Raw genomic sequence first — 24,086 nt, forward strand, 5'->3', positions numbered from 1 at the left:
AATCGGCGCAGTAGGGGGCATTGTGTTTCACAAACACAGCTCTTGTTATAGTATTAAAAGTTAATGCTAAAGTGTTCTTACCCTAATATGGGAGTATTGATGTGTTTTGTATGATTGCTATTCACAGTTACAATGTTTCATTGACAGGTTGAAGAAATGTCTGAGGATAAGATTACCTCTGACACAGCAGTGGGTATGTTGATTTATGATATGATGCCTTTGAAATTAGCTCAAACCACGAAACCTTGCACATGTCAACGCTTACCAGTAAATAGGCTTTCTCAGTTATTTAGACAGATGGGGATCTTAAGGCATTAGCCTTACAAGTTTTCCAATAATTGTATGAATGATTATAATATATTGTGCATTTCCTTTACAACATAAAAAATTGACATACTTTTTAGCTAGGCTTATAGATTGGTGAAAACCTGTGGGAATGCATATTAAAGTTCTGTATATTTGACTATTTGAAATATTTCGCTTAAGTTCTTAGCCGATGTTCATGATAATTGACACACATTTATGTTCCTTGAAGGGTTCTCAGTGTTTCTTATAGCAATAGCCGAAATTTCAACACTAGATGTGGTCTGGTAACATAGATTAAACGAGATATAAAATGCTCATTTTTATTTTTTGTGCCACAATATATTCCATGTAAATTTCTCACCACAAAATCCAAACACTTACTAGCCAGCCCAAGACTGGCTTTTGGCAACGTTGGAAGAACAACGTCTTCATGAGAACTACATTGTGCTTCCGACGCTGCCCAAGGCCAATCTCGCATTGGCTCATACATGTTCGGATATCGGCGCTGGAATTTCACATGGAATAAATTGTCCATAAAAAATAAAAACAAGCATTTTGTAGGGCGTTAAATCTATGTTACCAGACAACCTCTAGTGTTGAAATTAGGCTTTTACTATGAGGAACACTGATTTTTTATGTGGTCACTTTATTGAAATATTATACGACATAATCGTTGATTTTAAGTGTTTATGGGCTTTTCACATTTTGAATATGAAACTTTGATACTGTTTCTCCAACATGGATATAAGCGTTCTCTCATTGGCACTCTAGCAATCCAGCTTAAATTCGGCTTTTGCATTTTTCTTTTGTTTACATATGATTCTGTTGGAAATTTTTATTAAATTGCCCCTACTTCAAAAAAGTGTGAGTGTTTTGCATTTGTCGGTTTGTCAGTCAGCCTTTCAGTAGGTCTTGGGGTCAGAAGACTTCGTTTCAACATGTTATCTAGTGATTGCTTTGAACTACAACCATGCAAATTATTATAATGAGTAATTGGTTTGAAAGTTTTTTAGAAGGAAAGTACCGTATGATTTTAAGGTCAATATGTCATGGTTTGACCTAAGATTATGCAAATTTATTTAGTGGTTGAATGGGAGTAAGAAAAGATTCATTTTAATTTTGAGGTCATGAAGTAAAGGTCAATTTAACGTGAACTTGAATCAAGAAATTGCTTCTTCATGATATCCTGAGAATGCTTTCAACTCTGATCATCTAATTTGGTTTGCTAGTTACTTAAGAGGAAATTAGGACACATATTGATGTTGAGGTTAACAGGTCAAAGGGTAAGTCACACGGTCTTTTAACAGGAAATTTGATTCTGTACAAAAGAAGGAAATCTTTGACCTACCATCATGAAAATTGATTTAGTGAATACTTGGGTGAGAGTAAGATGCCTGTTAAAATAAAGGTCTTTAGGTCAAAGGTCAATGTAACAGAGGCTTGTATCAGGAAATTAGTTTATGCAAAATATTTAGAGAATATTTAGGATAATATAAATAAGTATGCCAGTGAGTCTTCAAAAAGAATGAAGGATGTCTGCTCATGATTTTCCAATCAAGTTAATCTAATATCAAATTCACAGGCACTACTTTGCTGCAAATGGGGAGAAAGGGTGCGTACTTGTTTGACAAACATCTCTTGTAAATAACTAGACATGAATGTTAAATGTGCTGTTTTTGTAATTAGGTCCTGTGAGCAACAGAAATTTCCCACATGACTCCTCTGACAACAACTTGGTTACCATGGATACTCTAGCTGTTAAACACCATGACGACCGGGCATCGCTGATTTCCAACCTTGATTCCGAAGAGTCGATGGAGAGTGACATATCCTGCGACCTTGACATGACTGTTGATGATAAGAGTGATCAGACGCCATTGTTTATATTTTTCACGTGCACGATAAAAAGTCGACTGCAGACTGAAAGCCTCCCCTTGAGAAACTTGGCAGTCTGCCTGAGTAAGCTGATTCTTGTATAATGAAATTGTTTTTGTCCCCTACTGGTTTCACCGGAGGGGACTTATGGTTTGCACTCCGTCTGTCAGTCTGTCTGTCTGTCTGTCTGTCAGTCCGTCACACTTTTCAGGATCCTGCGATAACTTTAAAAGTTCTTCATATTTTTTCATGAAACTTGCAACATGGATAGATGGCAATATGGACATTATGCACGTCATTTCATTTTGTTCCTACGTCAAAAATTGTGGTTGCTATGGCAACCAAAAAAATAATAATCTGAAAATGGTGGAATTTCTGACAATGGTGGAGCCGGTAGGGGACCATATTGCTTGACAATAGCCTTGTTTATCATACCACCACATTGATATCTGCCTGATATAACGTTGCCTGATATATTTTTTTATATCATGGTAAACAGGAAGTTCTTATATCAGTCAATGTTTGGAGTTACGTGGGATTTGCAATAAAGTCAACAATATCTATCAACATGAATCAGGTTCAACAAAACAAACAATTTGATACCAAGAACTTACATATTTTATTTTATTTTTAAAGTCATAAATCACAAAAACGTTTATTTTTTAAAAATCACAGCCCGCACTACGGAAGTTATATGAAGTCATCAATGGGACAATAAATCTTAAATATCGATTTAGTCATTGCACTCGCAAGTGTTGCACATAAAGTCAAGACAAATCATAACTGTATGCTAATCCTTAACTATTTTTACAAACAATTTAACACGCTTATGTCAATATTGACACCATCATCAAAATGTCAATTTCAATACACATCTCCAAAATGGCATCTCCAAACTATTCGGTGAAGTGTGTTCTTCGATTAAATTTGTCGCTGCAGTCCATTCCTGATCTCCAATTTAAGACGTTTATATTAAAGCGGGTGTACTCTTCCCATTGGTAGTGCAAACAACTTTTTTTCTCAATACGATGTTTAAAATAAGGGATTATTCGTGTCATCTTTTCGAACTCTGTTGCTACATGTATGTCAACGTGTAAAAGCCGGATCACCAAAATCAGCATACATTTTAAATATAAAAAATATATTATTTTGCAGATTTTTAGGAAAATGTGGTATGATAAACAGAAAAACAGGTTACTGTCCCATCATTTTGTAATATATCAGGCTCGGCATGAATAAAATAACGGCTCGGCAAGCCTCGCCGTTATATTATTCTAAGCCTCGCCTGATATATTACAAAACGATGGGACAGTAACCTGTTATTCTCTATATATTAATATTTGTTTATTTGTACATAAACTATTTAATGTAGTTCTGAAGCATAGTTTTTAAACCACAAGGATGTTAAAATACGTTGTCATAAATCAATGTGGCAAATGCTTTGTAAATGATCAAATAAAAAATCAGAATGTAAAAATTGCTTTAATTCTAAAGTTATTTTATGAATATTTACTAATTTTGTTGTGCTATGTACTCAAAAATGAAACTTCTTTAAGAATTGTTTTTCAATTTTTACTTTGCTCTTTATCAATTAGAAAATCAATATTTATATATATTATAAATGTATATGTTTTCAATACTATGATTAATTCTTTCTTGACATTTTTCAGTAACAGCTGGTAAAGCTTGCTTTCCTGCTAGTCTTTCAGTCAAAACATAACTTTATTTGAAGTACTTTCTTAGTAAATATAGATTCATATGTAAGACACCTGTTTCATTAAAAATTATTTATGTTGTCGTTGGCTTCCCCTAGTTTAGGTTTTTGTCTGTTTTCCAGATGAGTTGTCTGCAATTCTGGAGAAAATGAAGAACCTTGAACTGGGAGATCTAAAAATAACCTTTGACCTCAACTGTCTGACCTTGCCAACAGACGTTGACACACCGTCATTTCAGCGTCCCACAATGAGGCGAATGTTTTCTTACACAAGTGCAGGGGGTGGTTCTGACACCGGCTCCGAACACGAGGAGATGGCAACCTTTACAGACCGGAGTAGCTTCTCTTTCATGTGAGTCTTGGTTTGTGGATAAAACTAGTTTTTATGGTGTGATACAATCTTACTCTGTTTTTTTTGGTAAATATTGAGTATGAAATTGTCGGTTTAGCTCATGGTCACTGATTTCATGCTGCATTTAACTGTGAATAAATCTTATTATTAAGGTGTAGAACATAGGGAATGAACATTTATTGTCAGGGTGAACACAGTTTGTCTTTTAGCTTCAGTGCGAAAATAATGATTTTGATAACTGAAATTAAGCCTTTAGTTTTTGAGAAATCTGTAAAATAATGCCTGAGATTAAAAATGTTCAGGAGATGGAATCCTGAAATCACAAAAACTTTTCATTTTATGTTAAACAGACTTGTTCACAATTTTACACACATTTACTGTTAAAAAATCAAATTGTGTGATTAACAACTTAATTGTTTTTCTCTGTAAATTCTAGAAATGGTCTTATTTAGCTAATTGTTTTTTCACAACAATATCTTCATAATTATCTAGTTTTTGAGATATTCATCAGATATTCTAAAAATGTCATGTGACTCCATATTATACTTATAACCTAAAGATCAACTATAGTTGACCAATTATGTACTAATTAAATTGTGTTTTAGTAAGTTAGTGAGACTTACACCAATATAATGTTCTATACTGTAATATACTAATTATTAACGAAAACTACTATAATTTTCTTGAAATTCAGAAAAAAATAAATTCATTCTACAAAACTGATATATTTTTCGGCTACTGGCGTGAGGAAAATATTCTGATTCTGCATGCCTCTATATATGCCCCTCTTCATAGGTCAGCCAGGTAAGTTCTGGTGTTTTTGGTCAGCCTGTTTGCCTCATTTCTCCATCAACTGCATGTTGCATATATAACGCTTGTAGGCCAGTACCAATATCTTAAGTGTATATTACATGTCAGTGCTTTTTATGCCCCCGTATCAAAAGATCGGGGGTATATTGTCTGTCTGTCATTCATTCATTCATTTATTCGTGATCACTTTCATTTTATCATCTGGTTTCTGTAAAAAAAAAGTGCATGTGCTAATAGATGTTATTGTGCACTTTCATTAAAAATGTGTTTGTGCTAATTGTGTTTAAGCTGTTAGTACACTAAAGTTTGAAGGTCAAGGTTATATGAAACATAACAGGGCCTATTTTGAGTAGACATTCCATGTCTAGCAGGGTGTTATTCATAGGAAAAATGGGGATGGCTTTACCCTTTCCCACTCAGAAGCAAAGTGAAAATGGTGCAAACAGCATAAAACCAGAACAGCCTATAAGTTACTCGCAGTCTGATCAGGTTTTATGCTGTTTTGTGCTCATCAGTATCTAAGGGTTGGAATTGAAGCCTTTAAAACTTGAATCTAGTAAGAAAGGTCTTTAATAAAACTTAACTTTCTGAGAGACTACAAATGCGTAAAAATACGTATCTAAGTGGTAAAGGGTTAAATTGCCTTCTTCCACAAAGAATATGTTTGTGATAGTTCCATGCAGTGACCAGTTTGGGGCAGAAATTTCACTGCTGAAAAATCTTCCTGTGAACGTGATTGGAACTTTGTCTCTGGGATAAAGAATAGTGTTAGCAGAACGCCATGGGGCATATATCTTATAACGAAATAAATTGTTCAGTTTTTGCAGTTGAATTATTATTAGAATAATGGTTTTCATAAGTAATACCATTTTTCTATGACTGACTTTCTGTTTATAATTTTGTCACTTGGCATTATTTGGAATACTAATGCTATCTTTACCCAAGAAATAGTCATTCAAACGCAAAAAAATAGTCATTTACATGAATTAAATATTTAGTTAAAATACCTTCCTTACAGACCTGTTATGATGTTGGTTTTTACATGCTTAAGTAATTGTATAATATCGTGTTTGCCGTGTGATTCTGGTAGTACATTTACATATTGTTTTGATTTCTTGAAATTGATGCATGGTTGTTGTGTTAATGTTTATGTTAATTTAAGCTTTTAGAATAACCTCATGCTATTAGAATTGTAAACAGAGTTGTTTTGGTTGTTTTGTGTTAAATAAACAAAATTATATTATAATTTATTAGTAGGAACTTTTGCTTATGTAGCTATATTATTACCTGGCGTGTTGAAGGATTCAACATATGCATATGTAGACAGCTGACACTTTATTTTAAGGTACTTTTAATTTCATTATCGTTGCAGGGACCTCAAGCACCTACGGAATCCCATTGGTCACCTGCCCCAGAGACAACATGATGCAATCACCAAGTGCCTTGAAGAAGTAAGTTACCCTATAAATTGAATGCCCATACAAAGTATAATGGTTTACCAATTGCACTTGTCCATTTATCGATCTATCTGTCTGTGGGTATTAACATGACAAAATAGTGTGTGTATTCAACTTCTATATGCACCATGCTCTGTGGAAAGAGGGTTTAATGCATGTGTGTGAAGTGTCATCCCAGATTAGCCTGTGCAAATCAGGTATGATACTTTCCGCTTTAATCATATTTTTCATTTCAAGAAAGTCTCTTCTTAGAAGAAATCTAGTTTAGGCGGAAAGTGTTGTCCCAGATTAGCCTGTGCAGACTGCATATTTACTTTAAGCTCGCCTAGGCACATAGCGCCCATTTTGAGCCTCAAGGATATAATATCCCTTATCCATCAGTCAGTGAATGAATGCTTCAGTGTGAGATGGAGTCTTTTGACTAATTCTCCTCTCAAACAGTTTGAAAGATAAACTTTAAAGGAAGGATCTTTTGCCGACTCTCTTTCAAAGTTTTTTAAATATTTCTGGGGTCGATTGTTTTTGTAGTTCACCACAGCTGAAATATATTTTTTTAATATGGTAACTTAGAATAGCATCTTTGTAACTTCTAATTTTTGGTGTGTAACAACGTCTTGGGGTTCTATACTCAATTTATTTAAGTCATGTTGGTGGGGTAAAAAATGTTGGTCCTCTATCAAGTTCGATCAAATTATGCCCATGGGTCAAATGGCCCCACCCTAGGGGATAAATTGTTTTAATGCTATCTCTGCCTAGATTGAGTTGCAATTAGCTGAAGATCATGTCCTTAGGAGTTGCCTTATATGGCTATAGTGAATTATGGTGATCACTCTACAACTCATACTTTGTGTCCAATCCCCAGGAAACTTGCTCAGAACTTTGTTTGAATGATCTCTTAGCCAAATTAAAAAATGGCGTATGAAAACATCACAAAAGTTGCACAGAACAGTTAATTCCCCCAAACTCTGTATGGCCCTTTTGTTTGCTTTAATTTTTACTCTTAGAGAACCTATATGTTGTAGCCATTGTGAAAAAATGAATATAGTCTTCTACCAATTTTGACAAAATTGTGTTACTTTGTCATTTGTTTTTAAGTATTTAATTTGAAGAGATGTTTTGTTGATTTTGGTGTATGATCACATTTTATTTCAAGATAGAAATTCACAAGTGGCGTAGACAGGAATGAAAATATACTTATTTAAATGACCCCGAGTCTTGTCAATATTTAATCCTTCGCTGAAAGAAACACATTTCTTCATGCTTTTAATAGAACAATAAATAAACCATTCTATACAAAGAAGCTTGTAAGGCATGCGATTGTACATAAAGACATCATTAATTTATGTGCTAAACAACATCATTAATAAGTATGATGTGAAAAAAAAAGTCATATTGTGTGTGTCATTATAGGTAAATGATTTGTTGATATTGGTCACCAAAATATGGTAAACATATGTTTGTTACCTACATGCATTTTCATTTGTCAAGAAAAGTAACTGACAAAAGAAAACATATGTAATTGATGAAAACATTTTTTGATTTTGTATATACTCAGTGAAAAATGTTTAAATTAAAATCTCAGAAATTTTTCATTAATAAAATGCATCTATTAGTGACATTAAATGCTGTTCAGTTAGATATATTCACTGGAAAATTAGCATATACCGGGTAACTAGAGGATATTTGTTCATCTCAGTGTAAGATCGATATTTTCACCAGTGGCGCATAATTAACAGCTGTTTCCCTTTCGCTGAAAAGTTACCCTCTCTCCCCTGGCGTGCCTCAATACATTGCAATACACAAAATGACTTCATAGATCCAGCGAAATTATCCAGTTTAACTCTCTTACAATGTAAATAAATGGTGAAAAAAGCATAACATAAAAATAAAATTTGTTGAATTCGATAGAATATTGATTTTAATTCACTCGTGATCATAAACAAGAAATATCTTTAAAAAAGATATACGGCGTTGATTGTGGTTGGAGTTTATGAAAGGTAAAGAGTTCAATGAATGAGATCAAGGATAGCGAATGTCTTTTTCTGTGCAGTTCTTAGTTGCATCACATGCAGTACGGTATGGTATGATGCGGAGTTTTATCGGCTTATTTTACATTATTACATATTGCTGGTCATAAACCTATAGATACAAAACAGAAAACCAAAAGAAGAATGGAAGTGAAATTAAAACATATGAGTCAACCGGCCACACACGAAGTATCCGTACATATTTTAAATATTTACATGCGCGTTCTTGGAACAAAGCTGTTTTAGTGGTTTGTCAGGCATTGCTATTTGATTCGATTATTAACAGTATCATCGCGCTCATGCTTAATACATTAGTCAATATGGTGGAATAATTCTTGTTAAATTAATTAAAAATAATATTTATCATGGTATTGTTGAAAACGTATTAAGAATCTATTATTGACATACCATAATTAAATCGCTGGATATCTTCATTTAACATCTTTCTGGTCTTAAGAAAATTCCAGTTCACCTAGTTCACGATATAGCGTCTTTATTATATAACGATTATTTTACTGGCCGCGAACTCCGGTCAGCACATAAGGTAGTCGTTAAGACGCAGCGATGACCTGTATCTGACCCTGATACCTCGCGGGTTGAAATGCAATGTATTAAAGTGAGGCCTCGCTTCCACTGCTCTTTACACTTTTACATGTTAACATGTTGACAGGAATATGGAAGTTAGTACTAAATATGAGAACATAGCCTTTAAGTACAAACGTTCTCGCTCTGGCAATCCTCTGAAAATAAAAGATGCACGCACAAACTGTATTGATGTCGAGATTGAGTGTAAAACTGTTCTATCTATTAAGCCTTTTTATTAGAGATAAAATTGTTTCATGCTGAACACACAGTAAAACAGTGTTACAAAGACGCGGACATGTTTCCAATGTTCTGGTCGTTTGCTCAAATTAGCCTATGGGATAAATGAAGTGTATTCATTCTGACCTAGCCGCAGGAAAATTTTATTTGAATTTTATTGGACAGTTACAAAGGTCAGGTAAGGTGAAAAGCTGGCGTATACAGCTACGCCGAAAAATACATAGTAAATCTTGATAATCTAAAAAAATAAAACGTAGTTCCGAAACTGTGTTACTTTCACTGGTGAAAATAACAAGTTGTTTATTTTCACTGCTGTTATTTCACTGCAGAAATGTCATATTTTATCATTAGGTATACAAGAATAAATAGTATTTATTAGTCCCCTACCGGTTTCACCGGAGGGGACTTATGGTTTGCGCTCTGTCTGTCAGTCTGTCTGTCAGTCTGTCCGTCACACATTTCTGGATCCTGCGATAACTTTTAAAGTTTTGAATATTTTTTCATGAAACTTGAAACATGGATAGATGGCAATATGGACATTATGCACGTCATTTCATTTCATTCCTACATCAAAAATTCTGGTTACTATGGCAACAAATAGACTAGAAATACTGCTGAAAATGGTGGTTTTCTGGATCCTGCGATAACTTTTAAAGTTCTTATTATTTTTTAATGAAACTTGAAACATCAATATGGACATTATGCACGTCATTTCATTTTGTTCCTACGTCAAAAATTCTGGTTGCTATGGCAACAAATATAAAAAAATCTGGAATTTCTGACAATGGTGGAGCAGGTAGGGGACTTATATTGCTTGGCAATAGTCTTGTTAACCAGGTTTTCTGAAGGAAAAAACTGGTTATTAGATTGGCGAATGCGGGCGGGCTGGCTGGCTGGCGAGCTGGCGGGCTGGCGGGCGGGCGGAACAAGCTTGTCCGGGCCATAACTATGTCGTTCATTGTCAGATTTTAAAATCATTTGGCACATTTGTTCACCATCATTGGACGGTGTGTCGCGCGAAATAATTACATCGATATCTCCAAGGTCAAGGTCACACTTTGAGTTCAAAGGTCAAAAATGGCCATAAATGAGCTTGTCCTGGCCATAACTATGTCATTCATTGTGAGATTTTAAAATCATTTGGCACATTTGTTCACCATCATGGGACGGTGTGTCGCACGAAAGAATCACGTCAATATCTCCAATGTCAAGGTCGCCACGACTAAAAATATATTTTTTTTAAAAACAAACTTACAAAGGGGGTTAATTTTGTTTGTTCATTTCAAAAGTTCAGTTTGAGTTTTCTCCCTTTATCAGATTTTTTTTTCACAATGAAAACCTGGTTTTGTGACAATTTTGTCCCTTGTTATTTCTGTATTGAAGCAAATGTGCTTTTATTTATAAATAATTAAATATTTTGTAATAATAGGTTAATTTAGTAATTAAGAAAATATGATTTTTTTGTAACATCATTGATACTTGAATATATTTTATATTTTTAATTTTTGGAGAATAAGTGAAGGTATTATCAAATTAAACTGAATTTCAGGTAAAGTGGCTTCTACAGGATGAAATTGTTTCTAACCTGCGGAACATCTCTCCAATTCTTCCTGACACGCTTACCTACGTGTCCAAACACATCCAAACAAGCAACACCCTTGGAAAGGCCAATGTTAATCTGGACTCCGTTCCGCTTCAGTTCGTGTTTGGGCCAGACCAAAGCAGGCAAATTTTCATTGAAGTAAGACAACTTTTTATAATATAAAAAATCCATTGTCACTTTTTGTTATTATCATACTCGCCTATAAATATTAAAGGATGGTATTTAGGAATCGCCATGAATGTCTGTCCGTCCATTTGTCATTTGGAGGTCGCAGTGGTGTATTGGATATGGTGTCTGCCTAACGATCGGATGTCAAGGTTTCGATGTGGTAGCTTTCTTTAGATTTCCTTCATAGACACCAATTACTGGTTCTATAATCCCAGAAATAAGACTCAAGAGTGTTTCAAATAAGCCTTAGGCTTTCTATGCAATCAAGTTAAAATAAATCGGTTTTAATTAAAATTAACCCTGGATAATATTTTGTAAAACATCAATACCACTTGCTACAAAGCTTTTATACTTGCATATTTATGAGCACTCTAAACACATCTACATTGCCTGAACTCATTTTAAAAAATGCCATTATTATGCCCCCCTTGGAATAAGAGGGGGTATATTGTTTTGCTCATGTCGATCGGTCGGTCAGTCCGTCGGTCCGTCCACCAGATGGTTGATGGTTTCCGGATGATAACTCAAGAACGCTTATGCCTAGAATCATGAAACTTCATAGGTACATTGATCATGACTCGCAGATGACCCCTATTGATTTTCAGGTCACTAGGTCAAAGGTCAAGGTCACGGTGACTCGAACCAGTAAAATGGTTTCCGGATGATAACTCAAGAACGCTTGCGCCTAGGATCATGAAACTTCATAGGTACATTGATTATGACTCACAGATGAGCCCTATTGATTTTCAGGTCACTCGGTCAAAGGTCAAGGTCACAGTGACTCGAAACAGTAAAATGGTTTCCGGATGATAACTCAAGAATGCTTACGCCTAGGATCATGAAACTTCATAGGTACATTGATCATGACTGGCAGATGACCCCTATTAATTTTCAGGTCACTAGTTCTTTCATGGATTTTATCAATGAACACTCTTAACTCTCCCACATGACCCTTACCTCATTTTTTACCAGCCACTGACCTACTTTTTGTTCAAATTCTTGGTTAACTCAAAATGATGTGTTTTGTCTATCATTATTTTAGCATTCTAAAATGCTTTGATCCTTTGTATAGATATGAACTATGAAAACTATCATCACCATCACATCACCCATACCTGATTTTTGTCTTGGCATTGACCTGCTTTTGGACATCAAAATAAGCATGTAACAATTCATGTTTTGCTTTTTTAAAGCAGAATTATGACCATTGAAGTTATGTCAAGGTATACAGCAAGATAAAACCTGTGTTAACATGTGTGTGAAAAAAATAAAAAATCTCTGTAACTTTTTAAGATATTTAGTTGAAATGTTGCACTCTTCATTTTGCATTCATGTGGGCGATTAGTTTAGTGTACCTTAGTGGACAGAACTTGCTTTATAGATTGTTTAAAGGTCAACAACATTCCATTTAAATTGCAATGAAATATATCATGACAAAAAAAACTAGAACAGATTAAATTTACTGTTAAAGGTGTTAATGTAATAATTGTTTTAATCATTAACTCTAGTGGGAAATATGTACACTTTTGATTTCAGGAATTCCAAAAGATGAATTTACATAATTACCAGTTAACACGAGAAGATGGTAGGTATTTCCTTTCAAAGAAGCGTATAATGGCCTTCTCCTATATGAATGCCAACAGTCTTTGTTCAGCGCTGGATGAAATTAACCACTGGGACAGCAAAGCATCAGCTGTGTCCAAAGTATGTTCCCCTACAAGCGGACCTAAGTCTGAAACTTCTGAGAACATTGAGGCAAAGGGGACCAAGAATATTAGCCCACTTGTGAAAGAAAACGTTTTTGATGTAACTAAAGAGAGCATGAGTAGAAGTACATGTAGCCCATTAACCGTTAACTCAGGAGGAAAAACTGATGAGACAATTGTATCCCTACCAAGAAGACATAGCAAGGAGTGTCTAACTTTGGAGAAGAAGCAAGCCACAGGTTCTGTGAGTCTTGAAAATGTTGGTCTTCTTCAGAGAAGGAAAGACTTAGGAATTTTAAAACTGAAAGGATACCAGGATGTTGTGGGTGCAAATGAGCAAAAAAGTAGTTCTGAGGGTGTTTCTGAGGCATGTGCAGGCATAAATAGGTCAGTGGCGGAAGCAGAAGTAGGGGAGGTAAATCATGTCAGTATTAATGGAAATCAAGAGCAGGAGACACCTGGTGTGAATGAAATTAAGGGTAATGATTCCCCAGTGAGCGGTCATAAAGCTGAAACATCGGTCTTCAACTTTCCAGTGTCTACTTCTTCATATGTCTCACCTGTCTCATCATCAATATATGCTGAAAGTCATGTGACCTCAGCCAACCAATCGCCAGTCTGCTCTGAGGTATCAATCAAGCTGACAAAGACTGATGGCAGATGTGAGCCATTTAGAACATCTCCTGAGAGATTGTGCAATGAGAACATTGTGAACAAAAGCTTTGATAACGTGGAAGAGGGTCAAGAGTCCATTTTGAAACGATGCTCAAGTTTTGCTGGTTTCAGGTACTTTTCATAACTATCCATAATTGATTTATTTTGTCAGTTTTAAGTATAAAGGAATTGCCTAGTTTCTGTTTATGACAAATTAAATACAATTATAGATTGCAATTTTATGAGCATCCTGTAAATGAAGTTTTATAACTGTACAAATGTCCCTTCAGCATTGGTTTCAAGAGTTGTGATGGTTAAACACCAATTCAGGATAATTCCAAACCATTGTTATAAATGTCATAAAATAAAAAGAATATATCTTAAACAAAAGGACCTCTTGACAAAATAAATAAACAAAATGCTTATATGAAAAAATAAAAAAAAATAAACAATATTCTTTATGCACACATACATTGTTATGGTATGAATACTGTGAAACCATTTATTTTCGTCGGCACAAAATTTCGCCCTTTTCATAAAAATGACTATTTCGTCCGCTCTTGAATTCGTCCATTTCTGGTTTTGAAAAAAAAAGTCCGATTTGTTTGTAATACATGTAATACATGTAATACGCGGTTGCGAAAAAATCGTGCTGGGGAAAGAGAGGTGACACTTGGTAGTCACTTGCAGGAGGTGGGCCGTGTTTGGCATATGCCAATTAACAAGTCTGTTATTTTAGATGATAGTAACTGTCCCTTATGATTTTATGTCATTGACACGTTCTTTGTTATGATTAGCGGATAAGTGGGACTGAATAATCGTTAACGAGTGTTTTAAACAACGAAGCCAATTGCCAATTACGCTGCATTTATTGATAAACAACAGTATTAAATCTATAAAAAAATGTTTTTGTTAAAAAAAACAACAAAGGTACGGGTTTTTATGTATATGTACAAAAATAGTAGATGCAGTTAAAACCAAACAACCAAACACAAATCAAAATATTCTTTATTAATTTGTAACAAAGCACAGAATATATTTCAGTCAGGTGTTGATCACACATCGTCATATTTTAATTGCGTTTAATAGTATTGTCTTTTATCCGGATTCGCCGCGTGTAGGCTGAATAATCTGCAACACCCCTGAAAAACACAATACACACAATGGGTAATAAAGTTGTTAACAATTAGCGCTAATCAACACTATTATACCTAAACGAAGTCGACGTATTCGATACAGCCTTACTGCATTCGCGTTTTACAGGAAATGTCAGTTGTCAGTACACTGTATAATGAACATCCCTTTGTGTCAAAACCGGATTTAACTTGAGTGTGAATAGTCGACTGTTTCATGTTCTTTGTATCAATACCATCTGTGTATCTGTATTATAAGTATACCAGTCAACAAACAAGGTGCGCGCTTCCGCATATGGGTATTCGGACGTTCAAAAAATTGACCTATGGTTTAGCGTTCACGCCGTCGAACGCATTAAGCAAGTTAACTCGTTTTTTATTTTCACTATTTTTTTATTTGCACAAAATACTAGTGGCTTATAACTTACCTTGCAATCTTTTTTTCTTGCATTTCGCGAGTGTGCGAGTGTTAATTTTGAGCCCTGTGTATATGCGTGGATTACGCTGGATTTAAATGCCTCATGCCTACGGTAATTCAGTCTTATTTGTTTCAAATATGGGACATGATTGTTCGTTAGGATCTTGAATTCGTCCATCGGTCGAAGGACGAAAAAGGCGAAAATTAATGTCGGACGAATAATAATGGTTTCACAGTAATTAAACCTTTGGAACTACAATTTATTATTAAATCTTATTCTTGTACATATGTAAACTATCTACTCGAGTTTAACTCTTCACAATAACATCCACTCATCAGATCCAAGGAGATCTGCTGTGCAGTCACCGAGGAAGAGAAGAGCCTCATTTCTCATGAGCGCTCCCCTGAAAAGGGCCTCATGTACGGCCCCTCTGCAATAGGGCGCCTGAGACACTGCTCAGCGCCTTTGTCTGGTCATGGGACCCCCAGGAGTCGGATGTCTACCCAGCCCCATACCCCTTCAGGGATATCCTCCAGGGGAAGCCTGTTTGAGTATGGTAAGGGTTGAATTACCTGCCCTCAGGGAAGGTTTGTATGATGCTCATTGTAAGGTTCCCTAACCATTAGATAATGGGAAAAAGTATCACGTGAAAACTAATTTAAGGATTCTTTTCACATGAAGTAACTGATAGGGGGATGGCATTTTTAGGCTTAAGTTTCATTTTGTGTGAAACTTAACATACAATTTAAGATTTTATTTTGAGTGGATGTATCATATAATTTGGCTGCAGCTTTAAAAAGAAAAACACCATGGGTCAGTCTACTGCCTGTTGTTATGCTTGAGTATTTAGAATAAGACTGATGAAAAAATCCTTAGAGTTGACATTTTATATTATATTTATGTATATCATCTTTAAAGCAAATTAAACTAGGCCTAATAATTCTTGAGTTATCATCCGGAAACTATTTTACTGTTTCAAGACACTGTGACCTTGACCTTTGACCTAGTGACCTGAAAATTAATAGGGGTCATCTGCCAGTTATCATCAATGTACCTATGAAGTTTCATGATCCTAGGAGTGAGCATTCTTGAGTTATCATCCGGAAACCATTTTACTATTTTGAGTCACTGTGACCTTGACATTTGACCTAGTGACCTGAAAATCAATAGGGGTCATCTGCCAGTCATTATCAATGTTCCTATGAAGCTTCATGATCCTAGGCTCAAGCATTCTTGAGTTATCATCCGGAAACCATTTTACTGTTTCGAGTCGCTGTGACCTTGACCTTTGACCTAGTGACCTGAAAATCAATAGGGGTCATCTGCCAGTCATGATAAATGTACCTATGAAGTTTCATGATCCTAGGTGTAAGCATTCTTGAGTTATCATACGGAAACCATTTTACTGTTTCGAGTCACTGTGGCCTTGACCTTTGACCTAGTGACCTGAAAATCAATAGGGGTCATCTGCCAGTCATGATCAATATTCCTATGAAGTTTCATGATCCTAGGCGTAAGCATTCTTGAGTTATCATCCGGCAACCCTTTTACTGTTTCGAGTCACTGTGACCTTGACCTTTGACCTAGTGACCTGAAAATCAATAGGGGTCATCTGCCAGTCATGATCAATGTACCTATGAAATTTCATGATCCTAGGCCTAAGCATTCTTGAGTTATCATCTGGAAACCATTTTACTATTTTGAGTCACTGTGACCTTGACCTTTGACCTAGTGACCTGAAAATCAATAGGGGTCATCTGCCAATCATGATCAATATACCTATGAAGTTTCATGATCCTAGGCCTAAGTGTTCTTGAGTTATCATCCGGAAACCATCTGGTGGACGGACCAACCGACCGACCGACGGAGCGACCGACATGTGCAAAACAATATACCCCCTCTTCTTCAAAGGGGGGCATAATAATAACCTGATGAGTCCCTATATATCAATATTGATGAGTTATAGGCTGTGCAGTGTAAACAAGTAAAATAGATTCTTCATAACTTCTCTAACAAATTTAATGGACCTTTAGCTTACGCTTAAATATTCTTCGTAACTTTTCTTACACATATATTTGACCTTTAGCTTACCATACAATATTCTACTTTAATATCTGATGTAAGAACAGTATAAGCACACCTTATTTATTGATTTCTCTCAGATTATGATGGTGATATGAGTGAGATGGACGACAGTGCCACCACCTTCAGTGGGTCAAGGTCAGTCCAGCGCCTGATGCCTGACTTCTGGCTCATCATGCAGATCAACCAGGACAGTGTAGACATCCACTTCCAACACAGGTAAGGCATGCAAACACTTGCACCACAGGTGAGACATGCAAACACTTGCACCACAGGTGAGGCATGCAAACACTTCCAACACAGGTGAGGCATGCAAACACTTCCAACACAGATGAGACATGCAAACACTTGCACCACAGGTGAGACATGCAAACACTTACACCACAGGTGAGACATGCAAACACTTCCAACACAGGTGAGGCATGCAAACACTTCCAACACAGATGAGACATGCAAACACTTCCAACACAGGTGAGGCATGCAAACACTTCCAACACAGGTGAGGCATGAAAACACTTCCAACACAGGTGAGGCATGCAAACACTTCCAACACAGATTAGACATGCAAACACTTCCAACACAGATGAGACATGCAAACACTTTCAACACAGGTGAGGCATGCAAACACTTGCAACACAGGTGAGACACGCAAACACTTCCAAGACAGGTGAGGCATGCAAACACTTCCAACACAGGTGAGGCATGCAAACACTTCCAACACAGGTGAGGCATGCAAACACTTTCAACACAGGTGAGGCATGCAAACACTTCCAACACAGGTGAGGCATGCAAACACTTCCAACACAGGTGAGACATGCAAACGATTTCTACACAGGTGAGAATTGAAAACACTTCCAACACAGGTAGGAAATGCAAACACTTCCAACACAGGTGAGACATGCACACATGGACCACAGATGAGACACGCAAACACTTGCACCACAGGTGAGACATGCAAACACTTCCAACACAGGTGAGACATGCAAACACTGCCAACACAGGTGAGGCATGCCTTACACTTCCAACACAGGTGAGGCATGCAAACACTTCCAATACAGGTGAGGCATGCAAACACTTCCAACACAGGTGAGACATGCAAACACTTCCAACACAGGTGAGACATGCAAACACTTCTAACACAGGTGAGAAGTGCAAGCACTTCCAACACAGGAGAGACATGCAAACACTTCTAACACAGGTGAGAAATGCAAACACTTCTAACACAGGTGAGAAATGCAAACACTTCTAACACAGATGAGAAATGCAAACACTTCCAACACAGGTGAGACATGCAAACACTTCTAACACAGGTGAGAAATGCAAACACTTCCAACAGAGGTGAGAAATGCAAACACTTCCAACACAGGTGAGACATGCAAACCCTTCTAACACAGGTGAGAAATGCAAACCCTTTCAACACAGGTGAGAAATGCAAACACTTCCAACACAGGTGAGAAATGCAAACACTTGCACCACAGGAGAGACATGCAAACACTTCTAACACAAGTGAGGCATGCGCACACTTCAAACACAGTTGAGACATGTAAACACTTCCAACACAGGTGAGACATGCAAACACTTCCAACACAGGTGAGACATTAAAATGGATGTACTAGCAATCATACTCAGTGCAGAGGTTACTGCCATTAATAGTTATGGGAAACCACTACCGTGGGAACTGAAATATTTCCAGATCTAGCAGGATAATTGTTTGTCACTGGTTTGTAGCTTACAGTAATATGAAGTGCTCACAGTGAGCTATTGGGGAGCATGAAATGCTCATGGTGAGCTATTGTGTTCGGCTAGTGTCTGATTTCCATCATTGTACATTTTGCATCTTCAACTTTATGCTGGTGACCTTTTTAAAGGTTACATTTTTCATCCAATCTTAATGAGACCTGGTTATAATGTCTATGCGGACAATATCTAACCCGAGTTTGAATCTCTGACAGGTGCATAAAAACCTAGGTCACTAGGTAAAATCTTAGAAAAAAAATGTTACCACTAAAGATGCCAACTTTATAACTTAATTTTAATACAACTTTGTCAGAATGGTTATCTTGAATACCGTAATTACTTTAAGTTTTCGGACACTCTAAGTTTTCTGACACCCTATTTTTTTTAGCCAAAATAATTATTTTTGTGACTCAAAATTTTTGGACATACGTTTTTTTCCATAATTAATGTCTCTTAATTTTCGGACAGTAAATTTTACCCCGCTTTTCAACAGACTTTGGTCCTGTTTTCGCTTATCTTGTGACACTAAGATCATGAATTTTTACAACAGGATTAAGGTCATACAACCTTGCAGATTCATGCATGAGGGTAATGGACCATTACATTCGGGTAATTGGGTAAATAACCTTGTATACCTTTAGAAAGTAATGGATTCACCCAACAGCATTTGAAACAATGTCGTCCTGTTAAGGAAGCAAAATATTTTCTGTTTTTACGTTTTTGTTCTATATCATTTCAGGCAAGAGTTAGCAAAACTGTGAAGTTGTATTTATTTTTTCAAGCAGAAAAAGAAGAGTTAATCACAAGAAAATTATTGAACATTGATTTATTGCATTGATTTCAATATAATTATAATTTACAGTCATCGTAATTTTGGTCTCAAATTTTCTGACACCTGTAATTTTTGAATATTTTTTGTATCCAAATTTTCGGACACACAATTTTTATGTCCCCCACCACTATAGTGGGGGACATATTGTTTTTGCCCTGTCTGTTGATTGGTTGGTTTGTGTGTTTGTTTGTTTGCTCCAACTTTAACATTTTGCCATACTTTTTGCTATATTGAAGATAGCAACTTGATATTTGGCATGCATGTGTATCTAATGGAGCTGCACATTTTGAGTGGTAAAAGGTCAAGGTCATCCTTCAAGGTCGAAAAGGTCAAATATATAGCTTCAAAGCGGCGCAGAAGGGGACATAGTGTTTCTGACAAACACATATCTTGTTTTAAATTATTTTTAAGTGTCTGAATACTTAGAGTAATAACGGTATATCTATGCAAGGATTTAATCTGATTTAGGTGTGTCAGATGACTGCCTCAAAAGGTCCATGTTAAAAAACAAATCTTGTTACCTAGATGCCATATTTACAATTAAATCATGATGATACTTTATCAGAAAGCTTATAATCACAACATCAATGCCATGTTTGAACCTGGGTGAATAGGTCAATAACTAGCTCAGCAGGAGTAGCCTTCAGCAATAACTCTAACATAGACTCAGGTGAGCACCTGTGGGCAATCTTTGACCTCTGGTTATTTAATGTCAATTATTGGAATTCCAAAACTATGGGGCGTTTGATACATTTTGAGAATACATCATCAGCAATCAATCAGAAATAGAAAGTATTAACATTAAAGCATAACTGTTCAAGAAGAACATTTCTTTAATATCACCACATGTTTTGTTCTGTTGGCTGGGATTTTATTAGAGATTTGCTTTAGACCTGTCAAATCTCTGTGCCAAGGTTGATGAAAGATAAAAGTCTTGTCATATTATTGAAACAATTCATCAAATCAGTAAACTATAGGTCTGAAATGTCTGTTTGCATTCAATTTAAAGATTTTTAAAAGGAATTTATCAACATATTTTCAAAAGCCAATGACAAGTTACTAGTTCTGTTTGAAGTTAGTTATCCTGATTTCACAACAATGTTTCTTTTATTTAAGAGAGACAGGTAAAGAAACAAATGAGGAAACCTTGGAATTTAGAGAGCTGCTAGCCACCGTGAAGACTAATGTGGGGAAAATATGTAGAAGGGTTAACCAGGTATGTTAATGTAGAAGGGTTAACCAGGTATGTTAATGTAGAAGGGTTAACCAGGTATGTTAATGTAGAAGGGTAAACCAGGTATGTTAATGTAGAAGGGTTAACCAGGTATGTTAATGTAGAAGGGTTAACCAGGTATGTTAATGTAGAAGGGTTAACCAGGTATGTTTATGTAGAAGGGTTAACCAGGTATGTTAATGTAGAAGGGTTAACCAGGTATGTTAATGTAGAAGGGTTAACCAGGTATGTTAATGTAGAAGGGTTAACCAGGTATGTTTATGTAGAAGGGTTAACCAGGTATGTTAATGTAGAAGGGTTAACCAGGTATGTTAATGTAGAAGGGTTAACCAGATATGTTAATGTAGAAGGTTAAACCAGGTATGTTAATGTAGGCAGGATAACCAGGTATGTTAATGTAAAAGGGTTAACCAGGTATGTTAATGTAGAAGGGTTAACCAGGTATGTTAATGAAGAAGGGTTAACCAGGTATGATAATGTAAAAGGGTTAACCCAGTAAAGTAATGTAGAAGAGTTAGCTAAGTATTATCATGTAATAGGGTTAAACAGGTATATTAATAAAGAAGGGTTACCAGGTATATTTATGTAAAAGTGTTGGTTACCAGGTATATTGCTGTAGAAGTGTTAACCAGGTAGATTCATGTAGAATGATTAACCAGATAGATTAATGTAGAATAGTTAATCAGGTATATTAGCGTAGAAGGGTTAACCAGGTATATGACATATAGAAGGATAAACCAGGTATATTACATTAGAACAATTAACCGGGTATATTGATGAAGAAGGCTTCACTAGGTCTATTCTTGTTGAAGAGTTAACCATGTATGTTAATGTCAAAGGTTTAACAATATATATTTATATAATGTAGAAATTTGATTTGGTATATTAATGTAGAAGTGTTAACAAGGAATATTCATAAAGAAGTTTTAACCAGGTATAAAGTCACACAGATAACCAGGTATATAAATTTAGAAGGGTAAACCAGATATATAAATGTGTTAGGGTTAACTATGTAAACTAAAGCCATGGTTATATATAAATAACTAGTATCTAAACTATACATCACTAGTAGTCTATTTATAATATTTATTTTATCAATTTAATAAACAAGAATAAAAATTACATTTATCAATTAATATGATTTTTTAAATTGTATTATGCCACTATTGCACAATTTCATTGGAGACGCTGGTATTTTTACGTCTCGTTCTTCAAGCATCTGAGAACACGTTAGTTCTTCCCACTATCTGTAATATAAGGGAAGAGTCTGATAACCTGATTTTAGCCACAGTCAAATTTGAAAATATCATGGTACAGTAGCTGGTAACTTGTGTTTTCAACAGAGTAATTCATATTATTTCCTATTCCACATGATATCAAAAGTCACCTTTCATATCTTTTCTGCATACTTTGTGTGTTTGATTTTTATCACATGCAAAATGTTACTTCGTTGGCACAAAATTCTAGGGTATATTTTGTAAAGAAGTGTGCATAATTTTAACCATTGTTTCAGCAACTGCTTCTTAATAGCCTAAATGACACACGCATGTGCCACAATCTTCTTGTTGATGCAGCAGACGTGGATGTGTCATGGAAGGTCGAGGGTCAGCGCTACAAGAGAAACCACACCACCAGCAGTATGTCACAGCTCTCTGTCTCAGTTATGTCTTAAACACACCATGGGCTATATGTCACAGTTGTACCTTAAAAGCACCATGGGCACTATGTCACAGCTGTTCCTTAAACACACCATGGGCTATATGTCACAGTTGTACCTTAAAAACACCATGGGCACTATGTCACAGCTGTTCCTTAAACACACCATGGGCTATATGTCACAGTTGTGTCTTTAAAACACCATGGTCACTATGTTGCAGCTGTTTCTTAAACACACCATAGGCTTTATGTCACAGTTGTGTCTAATACACACCATGAGCACTATGTAACAGTTGTGCTTCAAATACACCATCAGCATTATGTTACACTTGTTTTTTAACACACCATAAGCACTTTGTCAAAATTGTGCCTTAAATACACCATGGACTCTATGTCACAGTTGTGCCTTTAACACACCCAGAGCACTATGTCAAAGTTGTGGCTTAAATACACCATGGGCACTATTTCTCAATGGTGTCTTAAAAACACAACGGGCAGTATGTCACAGTTATGCCCTAAACACACCATCAGTAGAATGTGGCAGTTGTGCCTTAAACAAATCATGAGCAATATGTCATAGTTGCGCTTTAAACACACCATAAGAACTTCGTCTCACTGGTTTTGTAAACACACCATGAGCAGTATGCCGCAGTTTTGACATAAACTTACCATCAGTAGTATGTCACAGTTATGCTTTTAATACACCATCAGAATATGTAACACCACATTTGCACTAAAAAGATACAGTTGTGCCTTTAGGGCATCACAGGTGCTATGTCACAGTTGTGCCTGAAACACAACATGAGCAAAATGTCAGAGTTGTAAAACACAACATGGACGCTTTGTCCCAGTTGTCCTTTAAACAAACCATTAGCACCATGTCAAAGTTGTCCCTAAAACACACTATGGGCACTATGTCACAGTTGTGCCTTAGACACACCATCAGCAACGTGTCACAGTTGTATCTTGAATACACCAACAACAGTATGAAACAGTTGTTTTAAAACACACTACTAGCAGTATGTTACAGTATTGTCATAAAAACACCATTGGCACTATGTCACAGTTTTGCCTTGAACTCACCATGGGCACTTTGTCTCAGTTGTACCTTTAACACACCATGAGCACTATGTCACAGTTTTGTCTTGAACTCCTCATGAGCACTATGTCACAGTTTTGCCTTTAACTCTTCATGGGCTCTATGTAACAGTTGTGCCTTAAACACGCCATCAGCACTGTCACAGGGCAGTCTTTGTGATATCTGGGTTATTTTTAGCTCTACTGCCAAAGGCAGAAGAGCTTATGGGATGGCATGGTTTCTGTCTGTCTGTCTGTCTGTCTGTGTGTGCGTTAGACTTTTCTTGTTTATCCGATAAAGTCCACAGTTTTCATCCGATTCTTTTCAAACTTGTTCAGTGTCTTTATATTAATGAGAACTCGAACCCTATTAATTTTCAGGTCACTGGGTCAAAGGTCAAGGTCACAGTGACTCGAAATAG

General features: G+C 36.0%; 1 protein-coding gene across 1 annotated transcript in view; it reads left to right on the forward strand.

Annotated features, from left to right (window-relative positions):
* The window catches only part of LOC127861693 (KICSTOR complex protein SZT2-like), a 167,356-nt gene that overhangs the window by 82,956 nt on the left and 60,314 nt on the right, over positions 1–24,086 (forward strand). Inside the window, 10 exon segments of the mRNA XM_052400377.1 lie at positions 148–193; positions 1,993–2,265; positions 4,019–4,247; positions 6,430–6,508; positions 10,913–11,104; positions 12,671–13,626; positions 15,385–15,602; positions 17,209–17,347; positions 20,814–20,913; positions 22,445–22,568. Of these exon segments, the coding sequence (XP_052256337.1) occupies positions 148–193; positions 1,993–2,265; positions 4,019–4,247; positions 6,430–6,508; positions 10,913–11,104; positions 12,671–13,626; positions 15,385–15,602; positions 17,209–17,347; positions 20,814–20,913; positions 22,445–22,568 (2,356 nt within the window).

This window comes from Dreissena polymorpha, chromosome 16 (genome assembly GCF_020536995.1).
Source record: "Dreissena polymorpha isolate Duluth1 chromosome 16, UMN_Dpol_1.0, whole genome shotgun sequence".
Classification (NCBI taxonomy): Eukaryota; Metazoa; Mollusca; class Bivalvia; order Myida; family Dreissenidae; genus Dreissena; species Dreissena polymorpha.